This window comes from Pelophylax lessonae (genome assembly GCF_965119305.1).
Source record: "Pelophylax lessonae genome assembly, chromosome: 5".
Lineage (NCBI taxonomy): Eukaryota > Metazoa > Chordata > Amphibia > Anura > Ranidae > Pelophylax > Pelophylax lessonae.
The window spans coordinates 284,307,817-284,335,658 of record NC_138772.1 but is presented as its reverse complement, the minus strand read 5'-3'; the positions used below and the strand labels follow the sequence as shown (position 1 = coordinate 284,335,658).

The 27,842-nt window shown below is 40.6% G+C and overlaps 1 protein-coding gene across 1 annotated transcript in view; it reads right to left on the bottom strand.

Moving 5' to 3' along the window:
* SLC6A3 (solute carrier family 6 member 3) overlaps positions 1-27,720 on the bottom strand; it is an 84,558-nt gene extending 56,838 nt beyond the window's left edge. The window contains exons 1-4 of the mRNA XM_082257441.1: positions 27,621-27,720; positions 23,156-23,493; positions 20,817-20,948; positions 9,056-9,290 (exon numbers count right to left, since the gene is read on the bottom strand). Of these exons, the coding sequence (XP_082113567.1) occupies positions 9,056-9,290; positions 20,817-20,948; positions 23,156-23,441 (653 nt within the window). The 5' untranslated portion in view covers positions 23,442-23,493; positions 27,621-27,720. The remainder of the gene's footprint in view (positions 1-9,055; positions 9,291-20,816; positions 20,949-23,155; positions 23,494-27,620) is intronic.
* Between the last annotated feature and the right edge of the window lie 122 nt (positions 27,721-27,842).

The following is a 27,842-nucleotide window of genomic DNA, read 5'->3' as shown; positions in this document are numbered from 1 at the left end:
ATTGTATGTATAGCAAGTAGAAAATGTAGGGCTTTAATTAGGCTTTCAATACCTAAGTATATGTTATTGGATTTTAGTGTTTTTCAAAAACCTTGGAAGGGATACGTATACAATGACAATACATATGTAGTTTACACTTGAATGATGATCAGATTTCAGTATTCAATAGTATTGGGTTTCCAAAACCCCATCTTTTAGGCATAGTTAAAGTGGTATTAAATACAAAAGCATTTATTATATTGCAGCTTACCAATTCTTAGATATGATTGGCTGCATTCGTTTTCTTTTTTAGTCTTTCTATCTTTTACTTTCACCCGGTGATGTGGCCCATAACTGTAAGTCTGTTATGTTTCAACAAAACATGCTGTCCTGCGGGTGTAGCAGTTATAGGGTTGAAATGAACCACTGATGGGGTGCTTAGAATAATCAGCTTTTATTCATTCATGTAAAACCTTTATCTACAAAGGAACAAAACTATTTCTGTAACTGCTTAAAAAAGTGTTAGCTGTAGTTCAGCTTCAACTTGTTAGTGTATTTATATTCTAGTACATCTAACACTCCCCTGCGGATAGACTGACAATGCTGCTGTCTAAAGGTGTCTCTGTTGCTTCTCCATCCAGATTGTAGGCATCCTAATACACGGGGTGTATAACGTGCCAGATTAACAGGTAAAAACAGAGGGGAAAAGCCCAAAACAAAAGAAAACGAATGCAGCTACCACATCTAATGACTGATAAACTGCAATATATTACATTTTTGGCTTTGGGTTTAACACTGCTTTATGCCCTGGGTAAGCTCTGAATTTAGAAGATATGAATTTGACAACATATGAGATCACTACTTCTCACACCAGGGGCCTATATCTTTTCCAAGTTTTATTTATTATATGATTTAATAAGCTGTATATATTCAACCAGGAATGTATATATAATTGGTCATTGTAAATTTTTTCCAAATATCAGATTATAGGTACGTATTACAAGTACTTATGTGGAGACTATCTTTATAACAGAGTTAAATCAATATTAATTGGGACTACTGCCTAATACCCTGTTAGCTTGAGTTTGAAAAAAGGGTTTTGACCAATAAACTTGTGTGTGTATAACTTGTGTGTATATATATATATATATATATATATATATATATATATATACACTGTATATATATATACTGTATATATATATATCTGTCTGACCTGTGCAGCATTTTCCAACACTAAAAGATGTTCTCTTAATTCATCACTTTCACTTTTGCAGATACGGTCACAAAACCAACATATTTAGTGGCTATCAAGCCAAACACCTTTCAGACAAAAATTTGAAAAAACATTAATACCTCAAAAGACTTTCTCTACCTTTCTAACTCAGACATGATGGTAAACAAGTGGCAGCTACACATCAAAACCCAACGACAGCTGCAACATCTGCTGCATGAGAGGATTAGCACAACAAAAGGACATCATCTCAGCATGAAAGACCAGATGTCAAACACAACTACTATAGCTTAGATATAAGGCCCATGATTCCAGATCCCAAAAATCCATGTGTAATTTTTTAAAAATAACACACTGGTAAAATGTCTACATAAAATATCCAGATACATACTTATTTTATGCATGTACAAGTGTTAAGTACAAATGGGGCAAAAATGAGGTTGTTTTCAGCTTCTTTTATTATGGGCAGTAGTAAACTATACATTAATTTGATAATTCCCTCTAGCGTTCCCTATTATTGTTACATTGTATCTCTTGTTAAAAAGATGTATATACAGTATTTCCGTTACTCCCCTGCCCTATCTAGTGGCCATGATGTAGTATTTGACTAATGACCATAATCAAGGAGAAAACAGCCTTAAAGAACATTTATTTTTCAGCAATTTACACAGAACAAATGTACATGGCAGATTTAATGGACAAATGGCTATATATATAAAAAAAGTATATATATATATATATATATATATATATATATATATACACACACACACACACTTTACCAAACGTGTTGGGATGCCTGCCTTTACACTCACATGAACTTTAATGGCATCCCAGTCTTAGTTCAGCTCCTCTGGGAAGGCAGTCCGCAATGTTTAGGAGTTTCTCTATGGGAATTTTGAAGTCTCCACTCTAATTCATCCCAAAGGTGTCTGTCAAGTTGAGGTCAGGACTCTGTGCAGGCCAGTCAAGTTCCTCCACCCCAAACTCACTCATCTATGTCTTTATGGACCTTGCTTTGTGCACTGGACTATGACTACAGACTATGACGACTGGGATTAAAGTTAATGTGCGTGTAAAGGCGGGTGTGCTTTTGGTAATATAGTCTATCTATCTATCTATCTATCTATCTATCTATCTATCTATCTATCTATCTATCTATCTATCTATCTATCTATCTATCTATCTATCTATCTATCTATCTATCTATCTATCTATCTATCTATCTATCTATCTATCTATCTATCTATCTATCTATCACTGCCCCCTTGAGGACTGCTGGATATTACACTTTCGGGTCCCCCTGGGTTACCGTTAGGGTTACCACACTCCAGAATGCACCGAGACAACCAGTCTGTGCCAATCACTGAGACTGTATCAAAGCCTGTGTACCCATTGGCCTGGTTTCCTCCACCGCCCAATATTCCCCCCTATTGGACCAGCGTGAAAAACTCCCTAGACCAGATGAATAACACACTGAGCACCATGAGCAGACCTAACTCACAGATCCTGCTCTCTGTTAAGCAGAAAACAATATAGCATTTGCCTGCTGCTCCTCTGATAGGCAGAAACAGCCAAAAACTATACTCTCTCTCTAGCACCTACCTAGGAGGGTGCTACAATCACCCCCAGCCAAACCGAGCCATGTCCTCACTGGCTCTGGGGCAGCCGCCCCCTACACTATTTTTTTTTTTAATTTACAATGGAGTATCCCACTAACCTGGAAAGGGGTAAAAGGGGAATAACAAATGTACACAGTCAATAGATATAATAAATTACATGAAAAAAATATATATCTCTGCTGTACAAATATTCACAAGGTTATCTACACAAAGTAGGTGCATTTAAGTCAATGCACCCTAGGCTAAACAAAAAAATCAGCTTGGGCAGGTAAGAATAGCATCCTGGCTAACTAACTAAATGCAATATTTACATTGTACAAATGGTGAAGGGCCTAGCCAGACCCAGAATTCCAAAGCAAGCCTGCAAAAGAAATGTAAATTAGGCAAGTATTAAGGCGACCTTTTCACTACATACTTTTCTACTATACATTCATGTAGAAGTCATCTAGACTTTACACATCATTCTTGGCGACTGAATGATAGGCACAGTCCCTCCTCCAGCACTAGGGCACTGACTCTCCTCCTATCACAGTCAAACTCACAAGTTCAGAGTGAAGGCATGTGGAGTCCACCGGACTGATGCTCACAGTGCCCTTTCCTCCTGTAACACTGAGGCAACGTCTCTTCTTCTTGTGACAAGCTATTTTGCTGGAGCCTGAGCAAGCTTGTCCAAGAGTGTTACCGGTCTCTTCAAGGGGTCCCTGACATCCTGGCATCCCCTTCCCAGAAAAGACCTTAAGCCACTACCTGCTCTCCTGAAGGTAGTAACTTACATAAAGTTCTTCCAACTGGCCCGACAGGATCTTCGCAAAGTGCGTTTTAAGCAAAGTATCTTTATGAAAGGATCCTCTTCTTCTGTACTTTCTCCCATGGCCCGATGGCCCAAGTTTCTTTGCAGAGTGTCCCCTTTAACTTTGAGGTAGAGAATGATCCTGGCCCCATGGCCCAAAGGATCTCCAAAGAATGTTTAGTAAGAACAACTTCCTGTAGCAGCTGAAGAATGGATCTGCGCAACTACTGACTTAAGTCTTTTGAACAAAGAGTCTCCTGTAAAGTTAGAGGGTCGGCCCTATCTTGGTGATACTACCAAGTGGTAGCAGTTCTATTGATTTCCTGATCCCTATTGCAAGGATAGAAGGGAAAGAGCTATTGGGAATAGGGCTTTGGCCCTTACAGCAACAACCTGAACCTTGACTTTTAACTTTAAACTGTTCTCTAGCCCCTCTTCTTCTTCCAGAAATTCTTAGGCTAGCCAGCCTTAACACGGTACCTCTGCAAAGGTGAAGTCCTGCATCCTCAGCAGTAATAGTCTGGATGAGGGGTCGAGATGGTTTTCCCATCGGGGTCCTTGACATGGACAGACCCAGCCTTGCCAGATCCGTTTGGGCAACGGACCTCCACTCGGTCTATGTAAACAGCCCATCCCAAGTTCCAATTTGTTTTCACAGAACAGAAGGTGTCCCATAGATCAGGCCTCTCCTTGTTCCGATATGGTCTAGGAATGTACAGGAGCTCCCAGATGGCATATTTGCACCATTATTCCCTCTTGGCCTCAATCTCAAGCATTATCCCCCGAGGAGCATAGGGGTAGTCGTTCCCATACTCCAGGGCCACCTTCCTCTGAATGAAGCATTGGCACCTTAAGAACCTGGGGAGGGTCTGCCTATTTCCTCTCCCAGGTGGGGAATATAGGGTCTCTTCTCTCCTGATGAGGTTAGCATAAGACTCCGCCCACAATTCCAGATTAGCTGGCTCTCTGGTGGTGGCTCCTCCTGTTGGACAGATTTCTTCAGCGCGCCCTTTCCCGCGTAGTACAGTAACCTCTTCACTGCCGCTCCAACTATGTTCAGCCAGCATGAAGATCACTGTACGGCAGATCATGTTCCCCAATCCACATGCATCTGCCATTACTGTCTGCACCTGGGTCTCAGTTGCACTTCTATCTTAATTGTTGGTCTGAGACATATACTGTAGCTGTGGTCAGAAAACTGAAAATTCTCAGCTCAAACATTTTCGAAGCACAGGAGACTAATTCAAAAGTTAAATATATAAAGCATGAATATCATACCTTTTGCCTCAATATCCTAATAATTTTACATCTCTCAGAAAAAAATCTTTCCTCTGCTGATTCAGCTTTGAATGGGCAACCGGCTACTATACAGAACATCATATTCTCGTTTTTAAAAGCTTCCTATAGGGTTCCACTTACCTTTACTAAAGGGGTTTCCATATTTTATAAACCATTGATCCATATTCACTGCAGAAATAATAATTTAAATGGCACACAATAGCACTGAGCCTTAAACACATGTATGTGTTTAACCTTAGCTTAAAAAGCTAAAACTTTAAAAGGTATTTACTTCAAACTGCATTTTTAAAGCTTTCTTGAAGTTTTGAATCACCTTTTAGCTCTACTCCATCTGTGTACAAATGACAAAGGGAATAATGGCTGTAGCTTTAAACAGTCCATTGACAGACTTTAGCAGACTTTATCGACCTTGAAACACACTAATAAGCTTCTGAAACCTAATAAAGCCTATTTAAAACTATAACCAGCAATCCAATTAGGATCTTTACTCCACACTCCCAGACTAAAACTAAGAGGTACTTGTTGAGGACTTTGGGAGTAAAGGCCCGTACACACGTACCGATCGTCGGCATACAAACGTCGGTGGACGAAGGATCTGCCGATTGTACGCGTGTTAGTATGGTGCCTCCGACAGATGTCTGCGCACAATCCGCGGACAAAAGTCTTTCGTGCAAACATGAAAATATTTGTATGCCGACACCAGAACGGACGATTGTTCGCCTGTCAGTACACAATTCGGCCGACAGACCGCAGATTTGCAAGACTGGGCATGCTCAGAAAATAGAAAACACAGGGAAAGTTAACCATTACATGACATCACTTCTGCAGTCGGCGGACAAAATTCTTGTGCTGTCCTTGTGCTGTCTTTGCACTTTTCAGCAGACACCGACATCCCGGGGAGAAAAGAGGAACATTTGTAAGCCGACCATCGGTACGTGTGTACGGGGCTTTAGGCTCTATCCACACTTTGCCTTCTTGTGTGTTGTGTCCCGAATTACCATGTGTTGTGCTAGGGCAGCCCAGTAATTTGGATTTGGCTGCCAATGCGCCGGAATGGACAGAAAAAGTACATGCAGAATTTTCTTTTGACGCATTGTACCATCACCCATCCTAGTACACTACTGTGCTTTGTAATGCACTGCAAAACATATGCATTGTAGCTGCATTGAATTGCTTTAGTGGATTGATGTGCCATTCAAAATGAATAGCACGGCAACATGCTAATACTTGTTATATGCATTAACATGCAGTACTACACAAAAGTCATTGAGCCCCACAAGGTACACCCCAAAAATGTCATCTAAATTCCTAGGGAGTGCTTCATACACCCATTCCTATTCACCCAAAGCAGCCATTCGACTGCTATTTTTGAGAGGCCAGCTGTCAAAATTAAAATTTGTGTCTCAGGAGCCACTGCAGCACTTCCTGTTAAAAGTATCTAAATTATGTAAACTACAGGGGAGATTTACTAAAACATATGCACGCAGAATCTGGTACAGCTGTGCATAGTGACCAATCAGCTTCTAGCTTCAGCTTGTTCAATTAAGCTTGGACAATAAAACCTAGAAGCTGATTGGTTACTATGCACAGCTGCGCCAGATTTTTTGTGCACCAGCTTAAGTAAATCTCCCCCAGTGTTCTCAGGCAGCATTGAAAAAGATTTACCTATATTCTTTTTACACTGTATTAATACTATTTCTGTGAGATGCAAATCAAAAGAGTATCCTTACATTTGCACATAATATCGGTTGAAGCAACCTTACAAGCAGGGATTTTATATATATTTAAAAAAAAAAAACTGCCTAAATTTAATTTTTAAATAAGTAAACTTTGCTATGAAAAATTAGAAATTTTTATCTATAGTAACACAAGTTGTTTTAAATTAAAACTATCACCGGTAAAACCATAAAAAGGATATTTATTTCATTTTGTTATGCCTTTTTGACTCTACATTGCATACGAAATAAAATCAATTTTATAAGAAAGCACTGCCAAAAGAATGACTTATTGATCCTGAAAAAAATATATATATGTTTTACTTTTTTCCATATTTAAGACAAAGTACTTGCCAAATCAATAGTCCTGTAGCTGAGATGATAAAATTGCTCTTGTCCATTAGGGGTATACAGGTGTGGGAGATGTAATGGAAAAGCTTTTCGTAGGTTGGTAAGCGCTTTGTGATTTATTGCTGAATATGGCATTCTATAGAATAACATTTTTATGTATACAGGGTCAGTTAATCTTCAGAAAAACATTTGGATGGTAAAAGGTTAGTCAGTTTACAGGGTTTATAATATTTTAGTCAAAGCATGTATGGCTGATTCAGCTCCAGCTTGTTAAATGTGTTGTATTCTCCAATTGCAATATCTCCCTGCTACAATTCCTGACTTCTTTCCTGCCCACTATGGAGTTTTGGGTGTCTCCATTCATCATTGATACAAGATCGCTTCTTGTATTCTCAATAAGTTTATCTTAATGGTAAAAATCCAATAGGAAGACTGGGAACCTCTAATAATGGCCAAAGAAGTTGTGCAGATTTGGGAACTGACGTTAAAATGTCTCACTAAAGCCCCGTACACACGCACAGATTATTGGCCGTAAATTGTTGGCCAACGTCCGATCTGCCGATTGTAGGCTTGTTAGTATGATGCTTCCGACAACCAACTGCAAATTTTCGGCCGAAAAAAATCTGGTGTGCATGCTATAAAATTTTTGTTGGCCAACAAAGAACGGCCGATTGTTCCTCAGTCAGTACAGATTTCGGCAGACAAAAATCAGATGAGCAAGACTGGGCATGCTCAGAGAAGAAAAAACACACGGAAAGTCAACCATCACATGACATCACTTCTGAAGTTGGTTTTTGTTGGCCAACAAAAGTCCAGTGCAAGTCGAGAGCACATTTCAACCAACAAACAACACTGGACAAAAGTTGGCCGATCAATTGGCCAACAATCTGTGCGTGTGTACGGGGCTTAACAGAGACCCCAAGATTTATATGAAGAAAATGGTCTAGTTGGTTAGCTCTCCAGCATCTACCAAAACCCAAATTTTCCATTTTTAATAGACTGGCCCTTTAAATAAAACCTGTGTTCAGTACCTAAATGTAAAACTATAATTTGATCACACAAAGGTACAGCAACATTATACGTTGGTTTTTACATCAACAATAAACCAAATCTAATCAAATCAATACTAATTCCATCCATGCAGGTAAAACAAAAATTAAAACAAAATTATTTAAAGTTGTACACCTCTGTGTTGCCATATATATAACACTATAAGATGTTTCACCTCACCTCCAACCAAATTTTTTTTATATAATGCAATTAAGTATAGCGCAACACTATAAAATTTAAACTAGCTCAAAAATAATATGTATAAGCCCTTATGAAATTGTGAAACAACTACAAAAATAAAAATAAAATATTAAAAATTAAAAACACAGTCCTGCACCCTATAGTGGTCTATATGTGAATTATTCTTTCAAATTCTTCTTGTAAATAATGCTCATCTGCCACCAAGTGAAAAACCTGCTTACTTCCAAAACAATAAAAATAGGCTCATCTGTGTCCTTCACTGGCTATTAATCTCCCAGGATAAACTAGGGTAGTGGTGAGCTGGCTGACGGATTTGTTTTAAAGCATTTTTTGATTGTCTTTTTGGTAAGTGTTTTTATAAGTGGGGGATAAATTAAGAAGATTTATACAGAGAGCACTATGTTGTTGCCATTTTGTCCCATTTAATATATGGTGAATGCCGGACAAGTGGAAGGAGAAGGTGTTACCAAAGCCTGAGTGATTAATAGCCATTATTTTTATTGTATTGGGGGTGAGCAGGTTTTTCACCTGGTGGCAGATGAGCACAAGAAGAATTTGAAAGAATAATTCACATATAGAGCACTATCGGGTGCAGGACTGTGTTATTCATTTTGAATATTTCTTTTTTTTTTGTAGTTATTCACAATTTTATATGGACTTATACATATTGTATATGTGCTAGTTTACGTTTTATAGTGTTGTGCTACACATTATTGTATTATATAATAAACCAAACCTAGTTAGAAAACCACTCCACTGCTGTTATTTACTCACACACCATCAGAGACTTGATGAGTAACTGTTCAGTACTTACTCAAAGTATTCTGCAGCTGGAGTGACCATGGAAGTGTCATTGAAAGAAGAGTAGCTTGATCCATTGAAATCATATCTTGTCTCAGAACAGTTGGGACTATTCCATGAATTATTGCAGTGAATCCATGGAAGCTCCGATGTAAATGAGGAGAAAAGATAATGCAAAGCCCAGGCAATGATCACGTTGTAAAAAAATCCCACATATAAAGATATCAGAATGACTGTAAAGCCAACTCCTGTAAAACAAAGACAAAAATAACTTTTTGGGTAAAAAAAATTAGGCAATAAGTATGCAAATTAGGAATGCTATTTAGGGAACCCTGCAATTGTTCTAGTGTAAACCAAAAAATTATGAGAAATGTAAATGTGTTTTTTCTTTTTGTTTTTTGTTTTATAACTCATTTCATTGCATTGTGACCAGTGTATCTGGTAGGACTGCAGTCTCAGTTTCCCATAGTTTTTAATTATGAAGGCTTCCCAGTTCTTACACATTGTTCACAATGAATTTGGGTGTAGCTTTCATTACCGCTGAAAATTAATCAGTCTTAAGCTGGATACACACTATCCAACTTTTGTGGTTAGATTTCCTTCAGATTTACCTTTTCTATGTAGTGCCTGCCAGATTGCATACAAATTGAAAGTGTTTAGGTCTGACCTCATATTATATGGTTTTGGTAAGTCTAAAGGAAAAAGTCTTCAGAAAATCTTATAGTGTGTATGGCCCATTAGGCTTAAGTATAGATTCGTTTTTTGTTCAGGTCTACCATGGGTTTCAGGCATACCCAGTCTGTTCAAGATTTTTAGTCCCAGTGAACTAATTCAGGAATTTAGCTGTCCTAATCCATTGTAACATGATTGCAAATTACCCTACAAGGTCCTTTGAACTTAGGTCAGCTGATGTAGAAGGGCTAATAATTGAGGCTTTCTTGTGTGCTAGCCCTCTCACTATAGGATGGGTGGGAGGCACAGAGCAGCAGAAGTGTCAGTGTATTGGAAGCTGCTGTAGGGAAAGGACAAAGCTGATAAATTGCTTAGGAAAAGATAAGAGTCAGTTAGAAAACTGTACTTTAATTCTTATTGCTAGGTCTTTTGACAATCCACACTTTTGTTTCTTTTTTGTTATTAAACACTTGCCGACTGCCCGCTGCATATTTACTGCGGCAGGCTGGCTCGGCTGCGCAAAACGACGTAGGGGTAAGTCGGTCGCTGGAGTGGTGCTTAAGGGCGAGCGCGCACCGCTGGCGGCACTCTCCAGCCCCCACTAGGCAGAGGGGATACCGATCCACGGGACCAGCTGCCGCGATTGCCTCTGGGCACCCAGGGTCGCTCCCGCTGAGAGAGTAGGATGGTCAGCTGTTGTAAACACAGCTGACTGTTCTTCTCTGTGAAATGATCACAGAGGCCTGTGATCCTTCTATATAGGATCACAGGTCTCTATGATAATTTCATAAGTCCCTCCCCCCACAGTTAGAAAACACTCCCCCTAGGCTCACATTTAACCCTTTGATCACCCCTAGGTTAACCCCTTCCCTGCCAGTGTCATTATTACAGTAACAGTGCATCTTTTTAGCACTGATTACTGTAATAATTTCAATGGTCCCCCCAAAAGTGTCAAAAATGTCAGTTAGGGGTCCGATCTGTCCGCCACAATGTCGCAGATCGCTGTCATTACTAGTAAAAAATAAATAAATAAAAATGACATAAATCTTTCCCCTAGTTTGTGCAAACCAATCAAAAATTGCTTGTTGCAATTTACCCAAAATATGTAGCAGAATACAAATTGGCCTAAAAGGATGGAAATGTTTAATTTTAAATTCTTCTTTTTTGGGAATGTTATATAACAGAATGTGAAAAATATTGTTTTCTTTTTTCAGAATTGTCGCTCTTTTTTTGTTTATATCGCAAAAAATAGAAATCGCACAGGTACAGTGTCGCACAACCACGCAATTTTCTGTTAAAGTAACGCAGCGTCGAATCACAAAGGATGGCCTGGTCATCAAGGAGGCAAATCTTTCCCGTCCAGAACTGGTAAATATGATTGGCTTATTTGTCTATAATTGTATTTTGTGGTTGAATTAAAGTCATTGGTAGGGATGATCGAAATGGCTCGGGTCGACCATCGGTTCGATCCAAACATTGGGTGTTCGAAATTCGGCCGAATTCCGAACTTTTTGCGGTAAAAGTTCGGAATTCGGTCACCAGAACCGCCCAAAATGCAATGGGATAGGAAGTGGGCTTTAAAAGCCCGTGATTGGCCCAGAAACGTCAGTAAAAGCGAATGTGATGGCAGGAGTCTGCTAGGAATGCGATTGGAGTGACTACGGGGACCAGAGACCAATCAGGAGTGAATACGCCCCCCAGTATATAACATAGCCCCGCCTAACCTCTAGCACTGTAATACACAGGCTTTGGAAGAGAGTGGAAGCATTTGTGTTTCTCCTGCTGTGTTAAACAACGTTGCTGCATAGCCGATTGCTTGTAAAGCTCCATATCAGCAGAAGAACAGTCAGCTTACAGAAAGATTATCATTGTAGTTAGAAATACAGCGATTATTAAAGGGACAGTGTCAGTTATCTTCTGCTGTATGGGGCTGTTCTTTTAGTGTGAGGAAAGGGATATGCAGTGTAGTTAGGATACTATATACCACTATAGTTAGATTCAATAATCTAGTTTTTGTAGGGATACTTTTAAGTGTCAGGGTTCCGTCTAGTGAGCACGTTGCACTGCTGATATATCTACAGCAGGTATACGTGCTTGCTAGTCAGCTATTGTGCAAAATACATTTCAGCGATACACACATTTGCTGTATTTAGCGACAACTTTGGGTCGCATAGCAGTGTGCGTCTTGCAGGTGATTTTCACATCGCAGAGTTGATAAAGCCTCAGTGACAACTATACATAAACTAAAATTCATCACAAAAAAATACTGATTATTTTTCTTAGAATTTCAGTAGCGCAGGGATGGTGTTACCCTCCTTTCATAAAGTGCAAATAAATAAAGTGCATAAATTGCATAAATAATCCAAAACATCCAACTAAGCAAGAACAGAGTCCTTCAAAAGTCTTTGTTTATGTAGTGCTAGAGCAATACACAGTGCCTTCAATGCAGGGTCATTGGTGTCAGTTATAGGAACCACCGTACAATGTCACCACCACCAGCTCTGGCACTACTAAAGAAACAGACACGACTGCGGCCGACAGTTTCTTGTCAGGTATCACTAACCAAATTTATCCTGCAGGTTCGTCGGCCATCAACGCCCCCTTGGCGTTGGATGAGCTGCACTCTGCCATCAGATCCTTTAGGCAAGGCAGGACCCCAGGCTGCGATGGTCTACCAGCAGAGCTCTATGTAGCGATGTGGGATCTTGTTGGCCGGACCTGCTCGAGCTGTACGAGGAGATGGTGATGGAGGGCATAATGCCTCCTTTGCTGAGGGAGGGGATGATCACGATTTTGTATAAGCGGAAGGGGGAGAGATGGGATCTGAAAAACTGGCGTCCCATCTCTCTCTTGAACATGGACTACAAAATCCTCGCCAAAGTTCTGGCAAACAGGCTGAAATCTGTCATCGGACAGATCATCCACCCGGATCAGACTTGTGGCATTCCTGGTTGCAGGATTGCGGACAGCCTAGCGCTTGTCTGGGACACGGTCCAGTACATTCAAGGCCGCCGTGTGCACGTGGCCCTGGTCAGTCTTCACCAGGAAAAGGCCTTTGACTGTGTCTCCCATGAGTTTATGTGCAGAGCTCTGCGCAGGTTTGGTCTTGGGGAAATGTTTTGTTCGTATGTCAATGTAATGTACCATGATATTTGTAGTACGGTGTTGGTGAATGGCTGGAAAACTGATCCTTTCCCTGTGCTCTCTGGGGTCAGACAAGGCTGCCCTCTCTCACCTCTGCTTTTTGTTTGCTGTATAGAGCTCTTTGCCGAATGCATCAGACGGAACCCAGAGATCAGGGGGATCACCGCACGGGGACCGGACAGAAGGGATGTCAAGTGCTCACTTTACATGGACGACGTAACGGTGTTCTGTGCTGATCAGTGCTCCATCAACTCGCTCATCCAGACCTGTAAGGACTTTGGCAAAGCTTCAGGGGCAAAGGTCAACTGCGGGAAGTAAGAAGTCATGCTCTTCGGAAAGTGGTTCCTGCCTTCTTCTGCACCCATCCCTTTTAGCGTCAAGGTGGACTTCATCAAAATTCTTGGAGTCTGGTTTGGAGCTGAAGGCGCAGCCCTGAAGTCTTGGGAGGAAAGACTGTCCAAGATGAGACAGAAATTTGGACTATGGAGCTTCAGAGAACTCACCATCGAAGGGAAAACACTGGTACTCCGCAGCGAGATTCTCCCTGTGTTTCAGTACCTCGCCCAGGCCTGCCCCCCCGGGTCAACACCTGCAAGGCCATCACCAGGGCGGTGTTTCACTTCATCTAGGGCTCCAAGATAGACAGAGTGAAGCGGGTAGTCATGTTCAAGGAACCCCTCAAGGGCGGTAAGGGAGTGCCCGACATCGCCACATTGCTGAGGGTGTTCTTTGCCTGCAACTGCATCCGCAGGACTTTGGTTGACATAACTTTGGACTCTGGCGGCAACTCCATGTCCCGTTTCCTCCTCCTTCCTCTTTGGAGGTCCCTTGGATGGGACAAATGGGACAGCCCCATCCCCTACAACTGGGACACTCCCTGGTACTACTTGGACACTTTCAAGTTCATCAGGGAGCAGGGGCTGACTGGAGTTAAGCCCAACTTGTGGAAGCCAAAAACTATTTACAAGTAAATCAGAGAAACAGACACTATTGAGACTGTTCCAGGCCTCCCTTCAGCCACTTGCAAAGTGGTCTGGAGGAACGTCTCTTCAAAGGGACTCACCAACAGGCACAAAGATCTGGCATGGATGGCAATCCAAGGGGGGTTGCCGCTCAGGACATTTATGCATGCCAGAAACTTGTGCAGATACAGGCACTGCCCTTTTTGCATCATCCACGAGGAAACTGCTTTGTACGTTTTCTGGGAGTGCACCTTTGCACAGAGCCTGTTGAGGGCCTTGGAACCTGAACTCAAATACTTTGTACCAGTGGCGTAGCATGGGTTGTCAGCACCCGGGGCGAGGCAAGTAATTTGCACCCCCCTAACCCGCGGGATTTTAGCACTTGAGTCTCTTCCACTAGAGAAACCCTTACCCCCTAAGCACATGTATTGTTTGTTATGAAAATACTGATGTAATTAAATAGATCCCCTTTAGAGCAGGGTCCCCCATAGAACCTACTTTAGAGAAGGGTCTCCATAGATCACCTTTTAGAGCAGGGTCCCCATAGATCCCCTTTAGAGAATGGTCCCCATATAATTTATGGGGACATTTCTCTAAAGTGGGGAATCTATGGGGACCCTGCTCTAAAGGGGGATCGATGGGGACCCTGGCCTGCTCTAAAGGGGATATATGGGGATCCTGCTCTAAAGGGGAATCTATGGCATAGATCCCCTTTAGAGCAGGGTCCCCATAGATCCCCCTTTAGAGCAGGCCAGGGCAGGTCCCCCATAGATCCTCCTTTACAGCAGGTCAGGGTGAGGTGAGGTCCCCCATATAGATCACCCCCCTTACAGTAGGCAAGAGTGAGGGGGATCTATATGGGGGACCCTGGACCTCACCTCACCCTGGCCTGCTGTAAGGGGGAGATCTATATGGGGGACCTCACCTCACCCTGGCCTGCTGTAAGGGGGGAGATCTATATGGGGGACGGGACCGCACCTCACCCTGGCCTGCTGTAAGGGGGGATCTATATGGGGGACCTCACCTCACCCTGGCCTACTGTAAGGGGGGATCTATATGGGGGATCAGATCCCCCATATAGATCCCCCCCTTACAGCAGGCCAGGGTGAGGTCCCCCATATAGATCCCCCCCTTACAGCAGGCCAGGGTGAGGTGAGGTGAGGTGAGGTCCCGTCGTCCCCCATTTAGATCTCCCCCTTACAGCAGGCCAGGTTCCCCTTAAAATAGATCCCCTTTACATAGTCTTCTCACTCAGTCAGACCGTGACTAGTACAGCCAGTACACTACTCCTACCTTTTTTTCACCTGTCCCGACCGACCCCAGGCTAGGTTTTCCTCCTGCTGCAGCACCACTGTCACCAGGCTCTCTGGCCTCTCACATGCCTCCTTTGTTGAAATTGCTGACTCCTGTCCTGTTGTGACTCCTGTCCTGTCGTCCTCCTCCTCCTCGCCGCGCCGGCTTCTTCTGCTGCTGGCCTGGTGTGGTTCTTCTCTCCCCGTCTCCCACGCTGCGCTGGGCGGCCGCTGCACGGGTTAGTCCCTCCCCCAGACAGTCCATCTCCGCACTGCACGCCTGGCCTGTCTCCCCCCACCACCACTCCACAGTGGGCGACGCCAGCTGGATTGGATTCGGGAGCCGAGCGGCCGAGCCGAGCTGCCAAGCCGAAGCAGTGAGAGTGAGCCAGGGGCAGAGTCGAGAGCAGACTCAGCGGCGGCGGCGGCCAGCCTATGACATAGTGAGTGACTCCGTGACATCTGATATGACACTGCGGAGCGGATGCACCCCCCAGATGTTGCGCCCGGTGCGGCCGGCTCCCCCTGCATCCCCCACGCTACGCCACTGCTTTGTACTACAGACTGCCATCACACACTTCAGTGTGCTGAACAGACTATTTTGTGGAACTTTTTCCCAAGAGGACATTCACAATGCCTGGCGGGTGTTGTGTTGCTTTAAGGGCACTTTATGGTGCGACAGAAAGTGCCTTATCCACCAGCGGGAGAGGATGTCCATTGAGGACTGTCGCAGACTGGTCCACAGTCTGCTCAGAGACTATAACTTGATGGATTTCATGGAGGAAGAGGAGGTCTGAAGATTTCCCCTCCCCCCACTCTCGCTTGTGTGTCTTTGTCTATTCAATAAAGCTTCAGGCTTGTGACTTCATTCCCCTCCCCTTACCCCTCTCTCCTACCCCCCCCCCCCCCCCCCATCACACCTGTTGCTTTTTTGAAACGTAATGTTGTCTGATAGTTGCAACGTATAGTCAATGATTTCTAGTTTCATGCTTTAGGGGTATTGCGGCGTCATCAAATGCATCATCTAGGGAAGGGGGAAAAGGGATGAGAATCAATTAAAATACTTTACGGTGTATGACCGGTGAGCGAAGCAACTGGAGCAATATAGATTGCGGCGTCATGCATGATGGCACGGGTATCCTTACTCCGCACAACACATCAGGCATCATACCGCAGAATGAATGTATTTGAATGTATTTATTTGTATGATTGGAAATGTATTGTAATGTAGTGTATTTATGCGCTGCGTCGCAGTACAGGGGAGAATGTACCCCGACAAAGTATTGTTTTTTGCATATTCTTATGCAAATAAAGTATACATTTTAAAATAAATAAATTTGGTCCCAAAATTTCTATTTAAAAAGGTCTTGCTGCTGGCAATTTTTACACTGCTGAAACATCTTTGGTCACTTAACTTTTAATGAGAGTTTTAAGGAAACTCATTGGATTCCTCTAGTGATGTACAGTATATTCATAGTGTAAAAAAAGGTAAAATGATTGTAAAGGAAAAAAAAAAACATCTCTAACACTTGCTCTGTGCAATGGAATTGCACAGAGCTGCCCCAAACCTCCTCTTCTCAGGCCCCCTGCTGGCGCTCCTGGCTCCTCCTCTCTTTCCAGTGCCCCCATGGTAAGCCGCTTCCAATAGGGGGCATTCATGCTTGCCTGCTCCTGACCCCCCCTGCTGTGTCCATTGACAAAGACAGCAGGATTTGGCCCCAAGTCAGACTCCCTTGTAAGTGGCTTTGATTGACGGCACTGAGAGCCAATTGCTTTCGGTGACCCAGCAAAGCCATTGAGATAGAGATGAGGGGAGAGGAAAGCTGCAAATGTGCACAGCACTTGGTTGAATGATGTTTCAGGTAGGTATTAAGGGGGGGGGGAGTAAGGGGCCACATTTGATGCCTTAAAAATTTTTTACCTTAATTCAAGCAATGCATTAAGGTAAAAAGTGTTTAGACTTTGGAACCACTTTAATTCCTAAAGTCTGATGATGTTTAGAAATGTAATTGACACTTTTCTTTATTTTTAAATAAAGCCCAGTTGAAGGGGCTCCCAATCATCTTGCACTGTGATTGGCTTCCCAGAGCTCATGTCATTGGGAGTCTGTCCTACCAGCTTTTGACTGTTGATGGTTGCCAGTGTTCTGTCCATGACAGCTCAAAATCCTGGGGACACCAATGGCACAACAAAACAAGGCAGCAAGACATATAAGAGGTGGATGGGCATTGAGACCCAACTGTATGTATAATGCTGTTGTAAAATAGGGTCATTTTCTTTTCTTGGGGTCAAAATCGGACATGCACACTACATATCTACCTCTGGTCTGCCCTAAAAGTCGGGTATATATCTATGCCAAAACTTTTTTCTTGTGTTGGATAGACTTGGGAAAGAATAAAACCCCTGCCTTTAAGATATTTCCCTATACTTTCTGTCCTTTAGCCACAACATGTGAGAGGAAATCTCTCCAAAAAGAGGGACATCTCTTCTTACAAGAACTGTCCCTATTAGAAGATTTCCCCCCTATTCAGGTTCTGAATTCAAAAGTTCTGACTTTTCCTTGCTTTCAGTTTCAGTGACAATGGTGATTAGAACAAATACAGAAAGAATCTCTGAGACACAGCAATAAAAATATGACAGTGCTCTAAATATTTCTATATTTATATATTTTTAAATTGTAAATTGTCTTTAAAAAAAAAAAACACTTGACAGTCATTATACCAATTCCCAATATTTGCTCACTAGTATGTACAGTCTGGAAAGTATTCAGACCCCTTTAAATTTTTCACTCTTTGTTATATTGCAGCCATTTTGCTAAAATCATTTACGTTCATTCTTCTTCCTCATGAATGTACACATAGCACCCCATACTGACAGAAAAACACAGAATTGTTGACATTGTTGCAGATTTATTAAAAAAGAAAAACTGAAATATCACATGGTCCTAAGTATTCAGACCCTTTGCTGTGACACTCATATATTTAACTCAGGTGCTTTCCATTTCTTCTGATCATCCTTGAGATGGTTCTACACCTTCGAGTCCAGCTGTGTTTGATTATACTGATTGGACTTGATTAGGAAAGCCACACACCTGTCTATATAAGACCTTCCAGATCACAATGCATGTCAGAGCAAATGAGAATCAGGAGGTCAAAGGAACTGCCTGAAGAGCTCAGAGACAGAATTGTGGCAAGGCACAGATCTGGCCAAGGTTACAAAAAGATTTCTGCTGCACTTAAGGTTCCTAAGAGCACAGTGGCCTCCATAATCCTCAAATGGAAGACGTTTGGGACGACCAGAACCCTTCCTAGAGCTGGCCGTCCGGCCAAACTGAGCTATCGGGGGGAGAAGAGCCTTGGTGAGAGAGGTAAAGAAGAACCCAAAGATCACTGTGGCTGAGCTCCAGAGATGCAGTCAGGAGATGGGAGAAAGTTGTAGAAAGTCAACCATCACTGCAGCCCTCCACCAGTCGGGGCTTTATGGCAGAGTGGCCCGACGGAAGCCTTTCCTCAGTGTAAGACACATGAAAGCCTGCATGGAGTTTGCTAAAAAACACCTGAAGGACTCCAAGATGGTGAGAAATAAGATTCTCTGGTCTGATGAGACCAAAATAGAACTTTTTGGCCTTAATTCTAAGCGGTATGTGTGGAGAAAACCAGGCACTGCTCATCACCTGTCCAATACAGTCCCAACAGTGAAGCATGGTGGTGGCAGCATCATGCTGTGGGGGTGTTTTTCAGCTGCAGGGACAGGACGACTGGTTGCAATTGAGGGAAAGATGAATGCGGCCAAGTACAGGGATATCCTGGACAAAAACCTTCTCCAGAGTGCTCTGGACCTCAGACTGGGCCAAAGGTTTACCTTCCAACAAGACAATGACCCTAAGCACACAGCTAAAATAACGAAGGAGTGGCTTCACAACAACTCAGTGACTGTTCTTGAATGGCCCAGCCAGAGCCCTGACTTAAACCCAATTGAGCATCTCTGGAGAGACCTAAAAATGGCTGTCCACCAACGTTTACCATCCAACCTGACAGAACTGGAGAGGATCTGCAAGGAGAAATGGCAGAGGATCCCCAAATCCAGGTGTGAAAGACTTGTTGCATCTTTCCCAAAAAGACTCCTGGCTGTATTAGATCAAAAGGGGGCTTCTACTAAATACTGAGCAAAGGGTCTGAATACTTAGGACCATGTGATATTTCAGTTTTTCTTTTTTAATAAATCTGCAACAATGTCAACAATTCTGTGTTTTTCTGTCAGTATGGGGTGCTATGTGTACATTCATGAGGAAGAAGAATGAACTTAAATGATTTTAGCAAATAGCTGCAATATAACAAAGAGTGAAAAATTTAAGGGGGTCTGAATACTTTCCGTACCCACTGTATCATTGTATAAAGGATGGATAAAGAACACAAGTCAACTCTATATGAGTCATCTCTTCTCACGCATTCCCTTTTCTTATATAGAATTGCAGTCAGCTATGCAGTGATTGGGTGGCCTGTATGTGGCAAAGGATTCAACAGTGCTGACATTTAATCACTCCATAGCTGACTATGCAATTATCCTTATAAATAAGTGCTATGGCGTGAAACACATCAAGGCTGTAGATGTTCTGGAGGAAATTGTGAGCCAAGTCTCCAGGCGGGAGGGGGTACTTGTTAAGTTATATGTTAGTCATATATGGCACTTCACTCACTTTCCTTTAATCCTTCACATTTAGGGGAAAGGAAAGGGAGTAAGTAGAGGATATTGGGGGACCCTAAACACACTGGTTACTGGTTACCCTTATTATGTGGTACTATTCCCTTCTTCGTTACATTCTCAAACATGATCCATAACATGTCAGCTGCACTCCACTAAGCTCTTTATGTAATATTTTTTAATATTCAATAAATTGATAGGACTTCCCTTATTCTTGTGAGCAAGCCAGGAGGGATAAAACGTGTCAAAGAAGGCTGGTTTTGGGTGGAGGTATCGCTGTATCCAGTAAATGTATTGTTTGGTAATAATACTGCAAGAAGAGCTAAGTTGAGCGCAGCTGACATTCTTTTATGTTCTCAATGGAGAGTGGAGATGGACTACTATGGCCATCAACCAGGTTGTCCATGTACAAGAAAGGCTAGTTTTGAGTGCTATGGGTGTGTGCTTCTGCCATAACTCAGCATGTTTCACCACTACAGTAGCTTCATCAGGAGTGACCAATAAAAGAAGTGCAAAAATGAACAGGTATAGAGCATTCCATAATGTTTCAAACAAATGAACTGCCCAAATGCTTTCTGGTATTTATACCAACCCATGTCAACAACCATTGGTTGTAATTTGTATCTGTTTATTGCCAGCCCATGAGGATGTTTTTACTGGGAGATGTGCTTTCAACCTTTTTCTCATTCCTTCAATATTATTTACAAAACAGGGTGAGGGTGGAAATATCCACCTTGCTGAACTCCATTGGTTTCCAGTAGGAGGATATATATATGCCTATAAAATGCTATCATTCAGGACACCAACAGGCACTTTTTCCTTAACAATTTTCTTTTCATTTATATAAAATAGATTTGTTATAAAGGCAGTGTCCAACCATGAGGATAAAAGCAGATACTTTGGACTGTAATATATTGCATTTAATACTTGGATCGCCAGTGATCTTTAAATATTTGAATTATCTATTGCATGTAATGCAATGTGGTGTTTTAAACATATTTACCTTTGAATATAGGGCATATTTTCCACACTCCAGCAGCTCCCTCTCGATTGAACTGCCCAATAGCCAACTCCATATAGAAAAGAGGCATGCCAGCAATAATCATGAAAAACAAATATGGTACCAAGAAAGCACCTAAAAGAAAGCCATGGAAAACACCTTTAATGAAGGTATTAAGGTATATTACAGTATAAAAGGTTGCATTGTGTGTTATAAAGATTTTATAAAATAACACAAACACATACATACATTTGCTAAATGGTTATATAATAAACACAAGTAGATAATGGATTTAAGTAAAGATTGAATGATTAGCAGCTTCTTACGCCCAGTATCTCAACATAGTTCATTGTTCACAGACAGAGACAAATATCTCTACCCAAAAACAGTGTTGATTCTGCCATGTCATTGCGTGTATAAAAATAAAATACAGAAATGAAAAATGTTGCAGAACATAAGGACTATGTGCTGGGTGCCTCACTCAACAACTAAGCATGTGATGCATTGTGGGAAGCAAGTCTCTCAGTGATGGTCTTCATTGGTAAAAAAAAAAAAAAAAAAAAAAACTTTGCCCAGAGTAGTTAATGACATCTCGTCAGAACTCCCTTGTTAGTGCAAGGTCTTCTGTCAGGTTTTTATTGTTGTCTTCATAATGACTAGTGACCACTGTGGCCTAGATAGGAATAAAATGTATCTCCCCAATGTGGACATAAGCAGAAAAAAGGGCAGACCATCTAACCCTTTCTTGCTCTACCTAAAAAGGGTCTTTATTGCTGCCTGAAATAGTCTTTATTGCATCACTGAAAAAGGACACAACCAGAATAAAAATCTTTACAGAGGTTTAAACTCTTTTCATTTTTCCTTTTCAAACAAAAAATATTACTTTAGACCATATAGTCACTTCAAACAATGCAATGGAATATATAGCTGGATGTTGTAAGATACGCACACACCAGCAGACACACACACACACACACACATAGGCGTGCGCACAGGGTGTGCCGGGTGTGCCTGGGCACACCCTAATCACCTAGGGCACATTAGCATTATCGCTCTGTTTGCCAGTGAGGAGATGGGAAAGATCTCCCTCGGACCTGCTCTGCCATAAGAGAAGTGCCACACACTTCTATTTCACTTTGCCAGCCGGGAGAGTAATGTACCGGGGCCATATACATGTAGGCAAACACATGCATGTGTATTTAAACTTTGGGGTGCACACCCTAATGCAATAGGCTGCGCACACCTATGCACACACACACACTCCAGCATAGGTTTTTGTTGAATACATTTGCCAATACATGTACAACCACACTGCTGGATCAAGGCACCTCTGCAAAATATGGTCCCTTTACTCTAAACTATCTGATACTGCTAGCATTACTGCTATATATTATCTTCCCATAATCCTTTGTACCACAGAAATTATACTACAAATGAGAGAGACAACTATTAAACTCTTCACACTCTATTGCTTTGCACTGTAGTCTCATCATAACAGGTTTTGGTACTTCAAGCTATAGGGGGAGGGGTTTTGGCAGGCTAAAAAGGAGAGTGGAGTGGACAAGGCAGATGAAGTACTTCACCAATAGATGCTGGAGGTCAGACGGTGACACGAGAGTCTGCAGACTTTATTTGTGTCAAACTGTATAGCTGAAAAGAACTACAAATAATGGTTGGCTGCTGGTGCAACAGAACTAGAAATATTTATTCACATATATAGTTTTAGCCAGGGCTTTTTTTCAGAGGGAACGCTGGGGAACGGATTTACTGCATCTCTAGCGCTAAATGTATGTAATGGTAAGGGGTGCAGAGGTGTGCTGAAGGATCTATTGATACTGGCTGCTGGAGATCTATTCTTGGCGGAGGGGGTCTCCTATTGCATGGTGGTCTATTTTTGCTGGCAAGGTCTAATGTTGCTGGGGGTCAATTGTTGCGGGGGGGATCTACTCTTGAGGGAGGGGTCTATTGTTGCTGGCTGCTGGAGAGTCTATTAATGCTGGCTTCTGGGAGATCTGTTGTTTTTGCCTGGGGTCTATTGTTGCGGGGGGGGTTGTTGTGGGGGTCCATTGTTGCTGGGGGGGTCTATTGTTGCTGGTGGAATCTATTTTTGCTGGGGGGGGTCTATTGCTGTTGGCTGCAGGGGATCATTAACAAATTCCATACAAATCACTTAGCACCACAAGAAAATATTTTACTCTGGGGCGGTACTGAGATGCGGGAAGGGTTTGGAACTAAGGGAAGGTGCTCGGAGGTAGGTAGGAGAGAGTTCCTGCACCTATTCCATGAGAAAAAAAGCCCTAGGTTTAGCTATGTCTTTATCTGTTGTATGAATAATTTCTTACCTCCTCCATTTTTGTAACACAGGTATGGAAACCTCCAAACATTAGCTAAGTCCACTGCAAAGCCAATAACAGAAAGAAGGAAATCAATCTTCTTACTCCAGGTCTCTCTCTCTTCATTTTCAGTATTTGTCTGAGATGGATTAACCAGTGTCGAGTTAGTGAACTGGACTCCATTTTGTTCCTTTACAAGTATAAGTTCAACATCTTTAGGTCCCATTGCATTGGTTTCTTTAGCAGGTGCAACAACTGAAGACATTTGTCCCACTGGTGGTCTAGCTTTAATCATGAGGTTCTGATGCAGTCATCCAGTGGTGTTGGAAGATTCCACAATTTTAATACTGCAAAAAAGGAAAATGCAATGCATGTGATACCAAATAACAGTTTAATTCTGAATAACAAAAAAAAAAGATTTTTTAGAGGGAAAAGAAATACAATAATGTTACAAAAAAATAAAAACAAGACACAGAAAGCAATGGTATGCACTTGCCAATAACTTTAATGGCCATTGGCCTTTAAATCCAAAAAAAAATGTATCATACATGTTTATTACTCTTTCAGTTATTCATCTGTCACGTTGAATAATTTCATTTAATTTAATTAAATGCATTTTATAATCCACTAACGTATTTGTAAAACTATATATAAGATTATACAGGAAAGTTGTAAAGAATGTACCCTTGTAATTTTAGCCTTATCCAAGTAACTCCTTTCATTTGCATAACAATGTATTTCTTAATTTGTTTTATATGTATCATTAGATATATTTATCCTGTAGCTGTATCTGTTCAACTAGATATCTGTTAAACCTAACCTCTGCACACCTATTCGCTCATTTGTCACTACCAAATCTTCTGACAACCTGTCATACATAGATAGATGGCTTATAGTAAAGGGTATTTTTGGACTGCATTTCCTATATATGATTCCACATAAGACCAAGCTTGCATAGTTTGAAAATATTGTACTGTATATTTAACTTAAAATAGTCAAACACTTAGAGTGGAAATTTGCCAAAAAACTAAAAAATCCGTCAGCTTACCACAGTCCAGCTAGACACCTGAAAAGTCATCAAGGGCAAAAGTTTAAAATTTGCTCCATTTTCCATTAATCTGTAACAGAGTCACTTTTCAACTTAATATTGTTAGGATTTTGCCACTATACAGAACTAAAACAATATTAAAGCATACTAGAATAAAACACTGTAGGTTGTACACACACATAATATACAATTATAAAATTATATATATATATATATAATCCAATGAATAAAGTGGATAAAGTACCAGTTCTGAAGCACCGGAAGAACTCCCACAGCCATAACGCAACATTGTAATGAGTCAATGCTGTAGGAGTTCTTCCAGCTCTGATGTTAGTAGATATAAAATGTGTTGTTAGTGTTTTTGATTACTTGAGAAATTGAGGAAGGGCAATGTTGCCCAAAACTGTTGTTCTCAGTTCTGTGTAACATGGAATTTTGAATAAAAAGAAGAAGAAAGACTGGTGGATGTTGATACATGGATACTAAATGATTGCAGCTCACCTTTACTGATATAAATGTACAGTCATATATATATATACTGTATATATATATATTCAAAAAGGTAGAAAGCCTATACTACCTGAGATGTTAGCCTGCATATTTTAGCCTGTACATTTGTACATTTTATAAATAATCTTTTTCAGTAAGAGGTCAGACAACAAGGTCAAGCTCAGTTTTTGACCCAGTTTTGGCATATGCTACGCTTGAGGTGTCATTTGTATATACCGTTATTTAGGTTCACTTGACACCACTTTTACACTAGCTATGTGTGTTGCAGTGAATTGTGCAATTCGAGCTGAATTGCCCAGAGCACTTAGCTCCACAACATACACACACGCCAGCAGTTCTTGCAAACTACATATATACCACACCGACAAACTAAATCTGAAAGCAATATGTAATTAAATATAAAAATAACATGTGGTTTTATTCATAGTTACATAGGTTGAAAAAAGACACAAGTCCACCTAGCTCAACTAATATAAAAAATAAACAAACATATATTACCATATTTATACACAATCCTATACCCAGAGTTGAACCAGAGGAAAGCAAAAAAGAAGAACAATAAAACATGATCCAATGTGATCCAGTAGGGCAATTAAATATTCTCAGGATCAACTGTCCCTGGTGCTAATACTATTAAATGTTACTATCCAATTCTATTTTGTGCATTTAGGAATTCATCCAGCCATGTTCAAAACTATACTGGCCAGATCTAGTTTTTGAGGGAGTCTATTCCACATTTTCACAGCTCTAACTGTGAAGAATATTTTCTATATTTAGAGGTTAGTTATTTTTCCTCCAGATGGAAAAAATGTCCTGTGTCCTTTGTAATGAACTGAAAATGAAAAACTCTACTCCAAGTTCACTAAATGGATGTTTAGATGTTTATTATGTGTTTATACACGTTGATCATATCCCCCCTTAATCGCCTATTCTCTATAAATTCAGTTCTAATCCAATCTTTCCTCATAGCTGATCTACTTCATGCCTTTTATCAGTTTGGTTGCCCTTCTCTGAACTTTCCCCAGTTCTCTGAAGCTTTTTGTAAACCGGTGCCCAAAACCAAATTGCATGTTCCAGATGAGGTCTTACTAATGATTTGTACAGGGGCAAAATTATATTTCTCTCTCTCTCTCTTCCTGTCTCTGGAGTCTTTACCTCTTTTCATATAAGATTCATCATCAGTGGAAAATTTCAGATTGGCTAGATAAAAAAAAAAAAAAATCAGATAAAAAAATATATATTTATTTTTTTAGGCTTTGGGTATTGCATGACTGAAGGTAGAAACAAGAATATAATGTATAAGTATAACTGCAACATGAAAACTGTCTAAATAGTTTATAGTTTTATAAAATAAAAAAAATTTGTAAAACTGTCCCATCTATAAAAAAAAAAAAGAAAAAAAAGGGAACTATCAAAATTGTATTTAGTATTGAGTATCTCTTATCTAAATGATCAGACTTAACAGTGGTGTACTGAAAATTTTGTAACTGAGAAAATGACAAGTTTTTCACTGATCAACTATTTTGTAGGATAACTATTGTTTAATATCAAATTCCACAAATTACATTTACAACTATAAAACTTTGAATATGAATTCTATATAAACGATGACTGTGTATGTTAGGTTTAAACAGTTGTCTACACGCCAAGAGCATTGACATGAGAACCTATATATCAATTGCACTGGAAAAGAAACATTACCAAATGTCCTCCCTGTAAGCATTTTTGTTTTTTTAATAAAAAAAATTTGGTCTCCAGAAGGTACCCACGCACAGGGAAGAATTTACTCTAAAATTCTTCCAAGATTAATTGTAAAATAATCTGATTTTTTTTCTTGTTCTAATAGACATAAAATCAGGATGCTGTGACACAATTTGCACAGTCGTCAGGGAATGGAAAGCTTATTAACCCCTAGAAGGGGCTGAATAAAAGTTTCAGCACCATCCAGAAATGGACAGCGACTCCCTTCTGCGCACTGCCCACCAAAGTTCTTTACCTTTAACTCTATAAACAGAGCGACATTTCCTCTACAGGGTCTGCTTACTGATAAGATATATTATTGATTACTAAAAGGATAAGAACACACAAAAAAAAAAAAAAAAAGGATAAGAACACGCTTTTACATAAGCCTGCACAAGCTCTTAAAATGTTTGTCTTTTCACGATTGTAACTCTTGTTAATACCAAATAAAAATATTTTGGAAAAAAAAAAAAAAAAAAGAAATTGCAAATCTAAACAAAAGGAGCAACAATCTAGAAAATGGTAAATGCTAGGCTGACATTTTGCAAATCAATCAGCAGTTTAGAAGTCTATTTCTGTTAGTGTTACAGAGTCAGGATGCTCAGTGTAAGAAAGCGGTGCTGAATTTATCAATCGGAAAGCGGAGACTTTGACCCCAGCACTACCCCATGCAGCGCATACTGGGTTCCACACAGTATTTATTCTACATGGAAGTATACACAATCACAGCAAACTAATCCAACGCAAATTAAGTTATATATTACGCAGAATGCAAAAACTGGATCTTATTTTTCATAAAATTGCTGAAAAAAAAGTTGAATCAAGAGAGGGAAAATAATATTAATAGTATTGCTCTACCAATATATTTTTAGCATAATAAAAAATAAATATAACACAAGGTAAGTTCAAATTTTACTTTAATAATTGAAATAAAATACTTATTTTAGCATTCAGAATACAAGGCAATGAATGTATTGCATATCTTCTGCATCCTTACTTAAAGAAATTACATTTTCCTTAAAAAAAAAAAAAAAAAAAAAACTAAACAAAACACAGAATAAATAGTAAAATGGATGGATAGATATATCAGTAATCAATGACACATCACAATCATTTAACAGCTATATGCTGTTTGTAGACTATCAAGTAAAAAAATAATGAACAAGTCCTACTTACTCTTTTTAATCTATAACATTGAAGGCTGTACAGAAGGAAGAGTTTCATCAGATAGTAAAAAGTGTTCTTGGGAGGTCACAAAGATATAAAGAACATAATCTGGTTTTCTTATATTTCAGGTCCTGGCATTTCCCTGCTGGTCCTTGGGATTTTAGATGTGCAAGAGGTCAGAGCAGAGAAGATGGAATGAGCATCCTCTGCTCCCTGTGAACTTGTACTGTA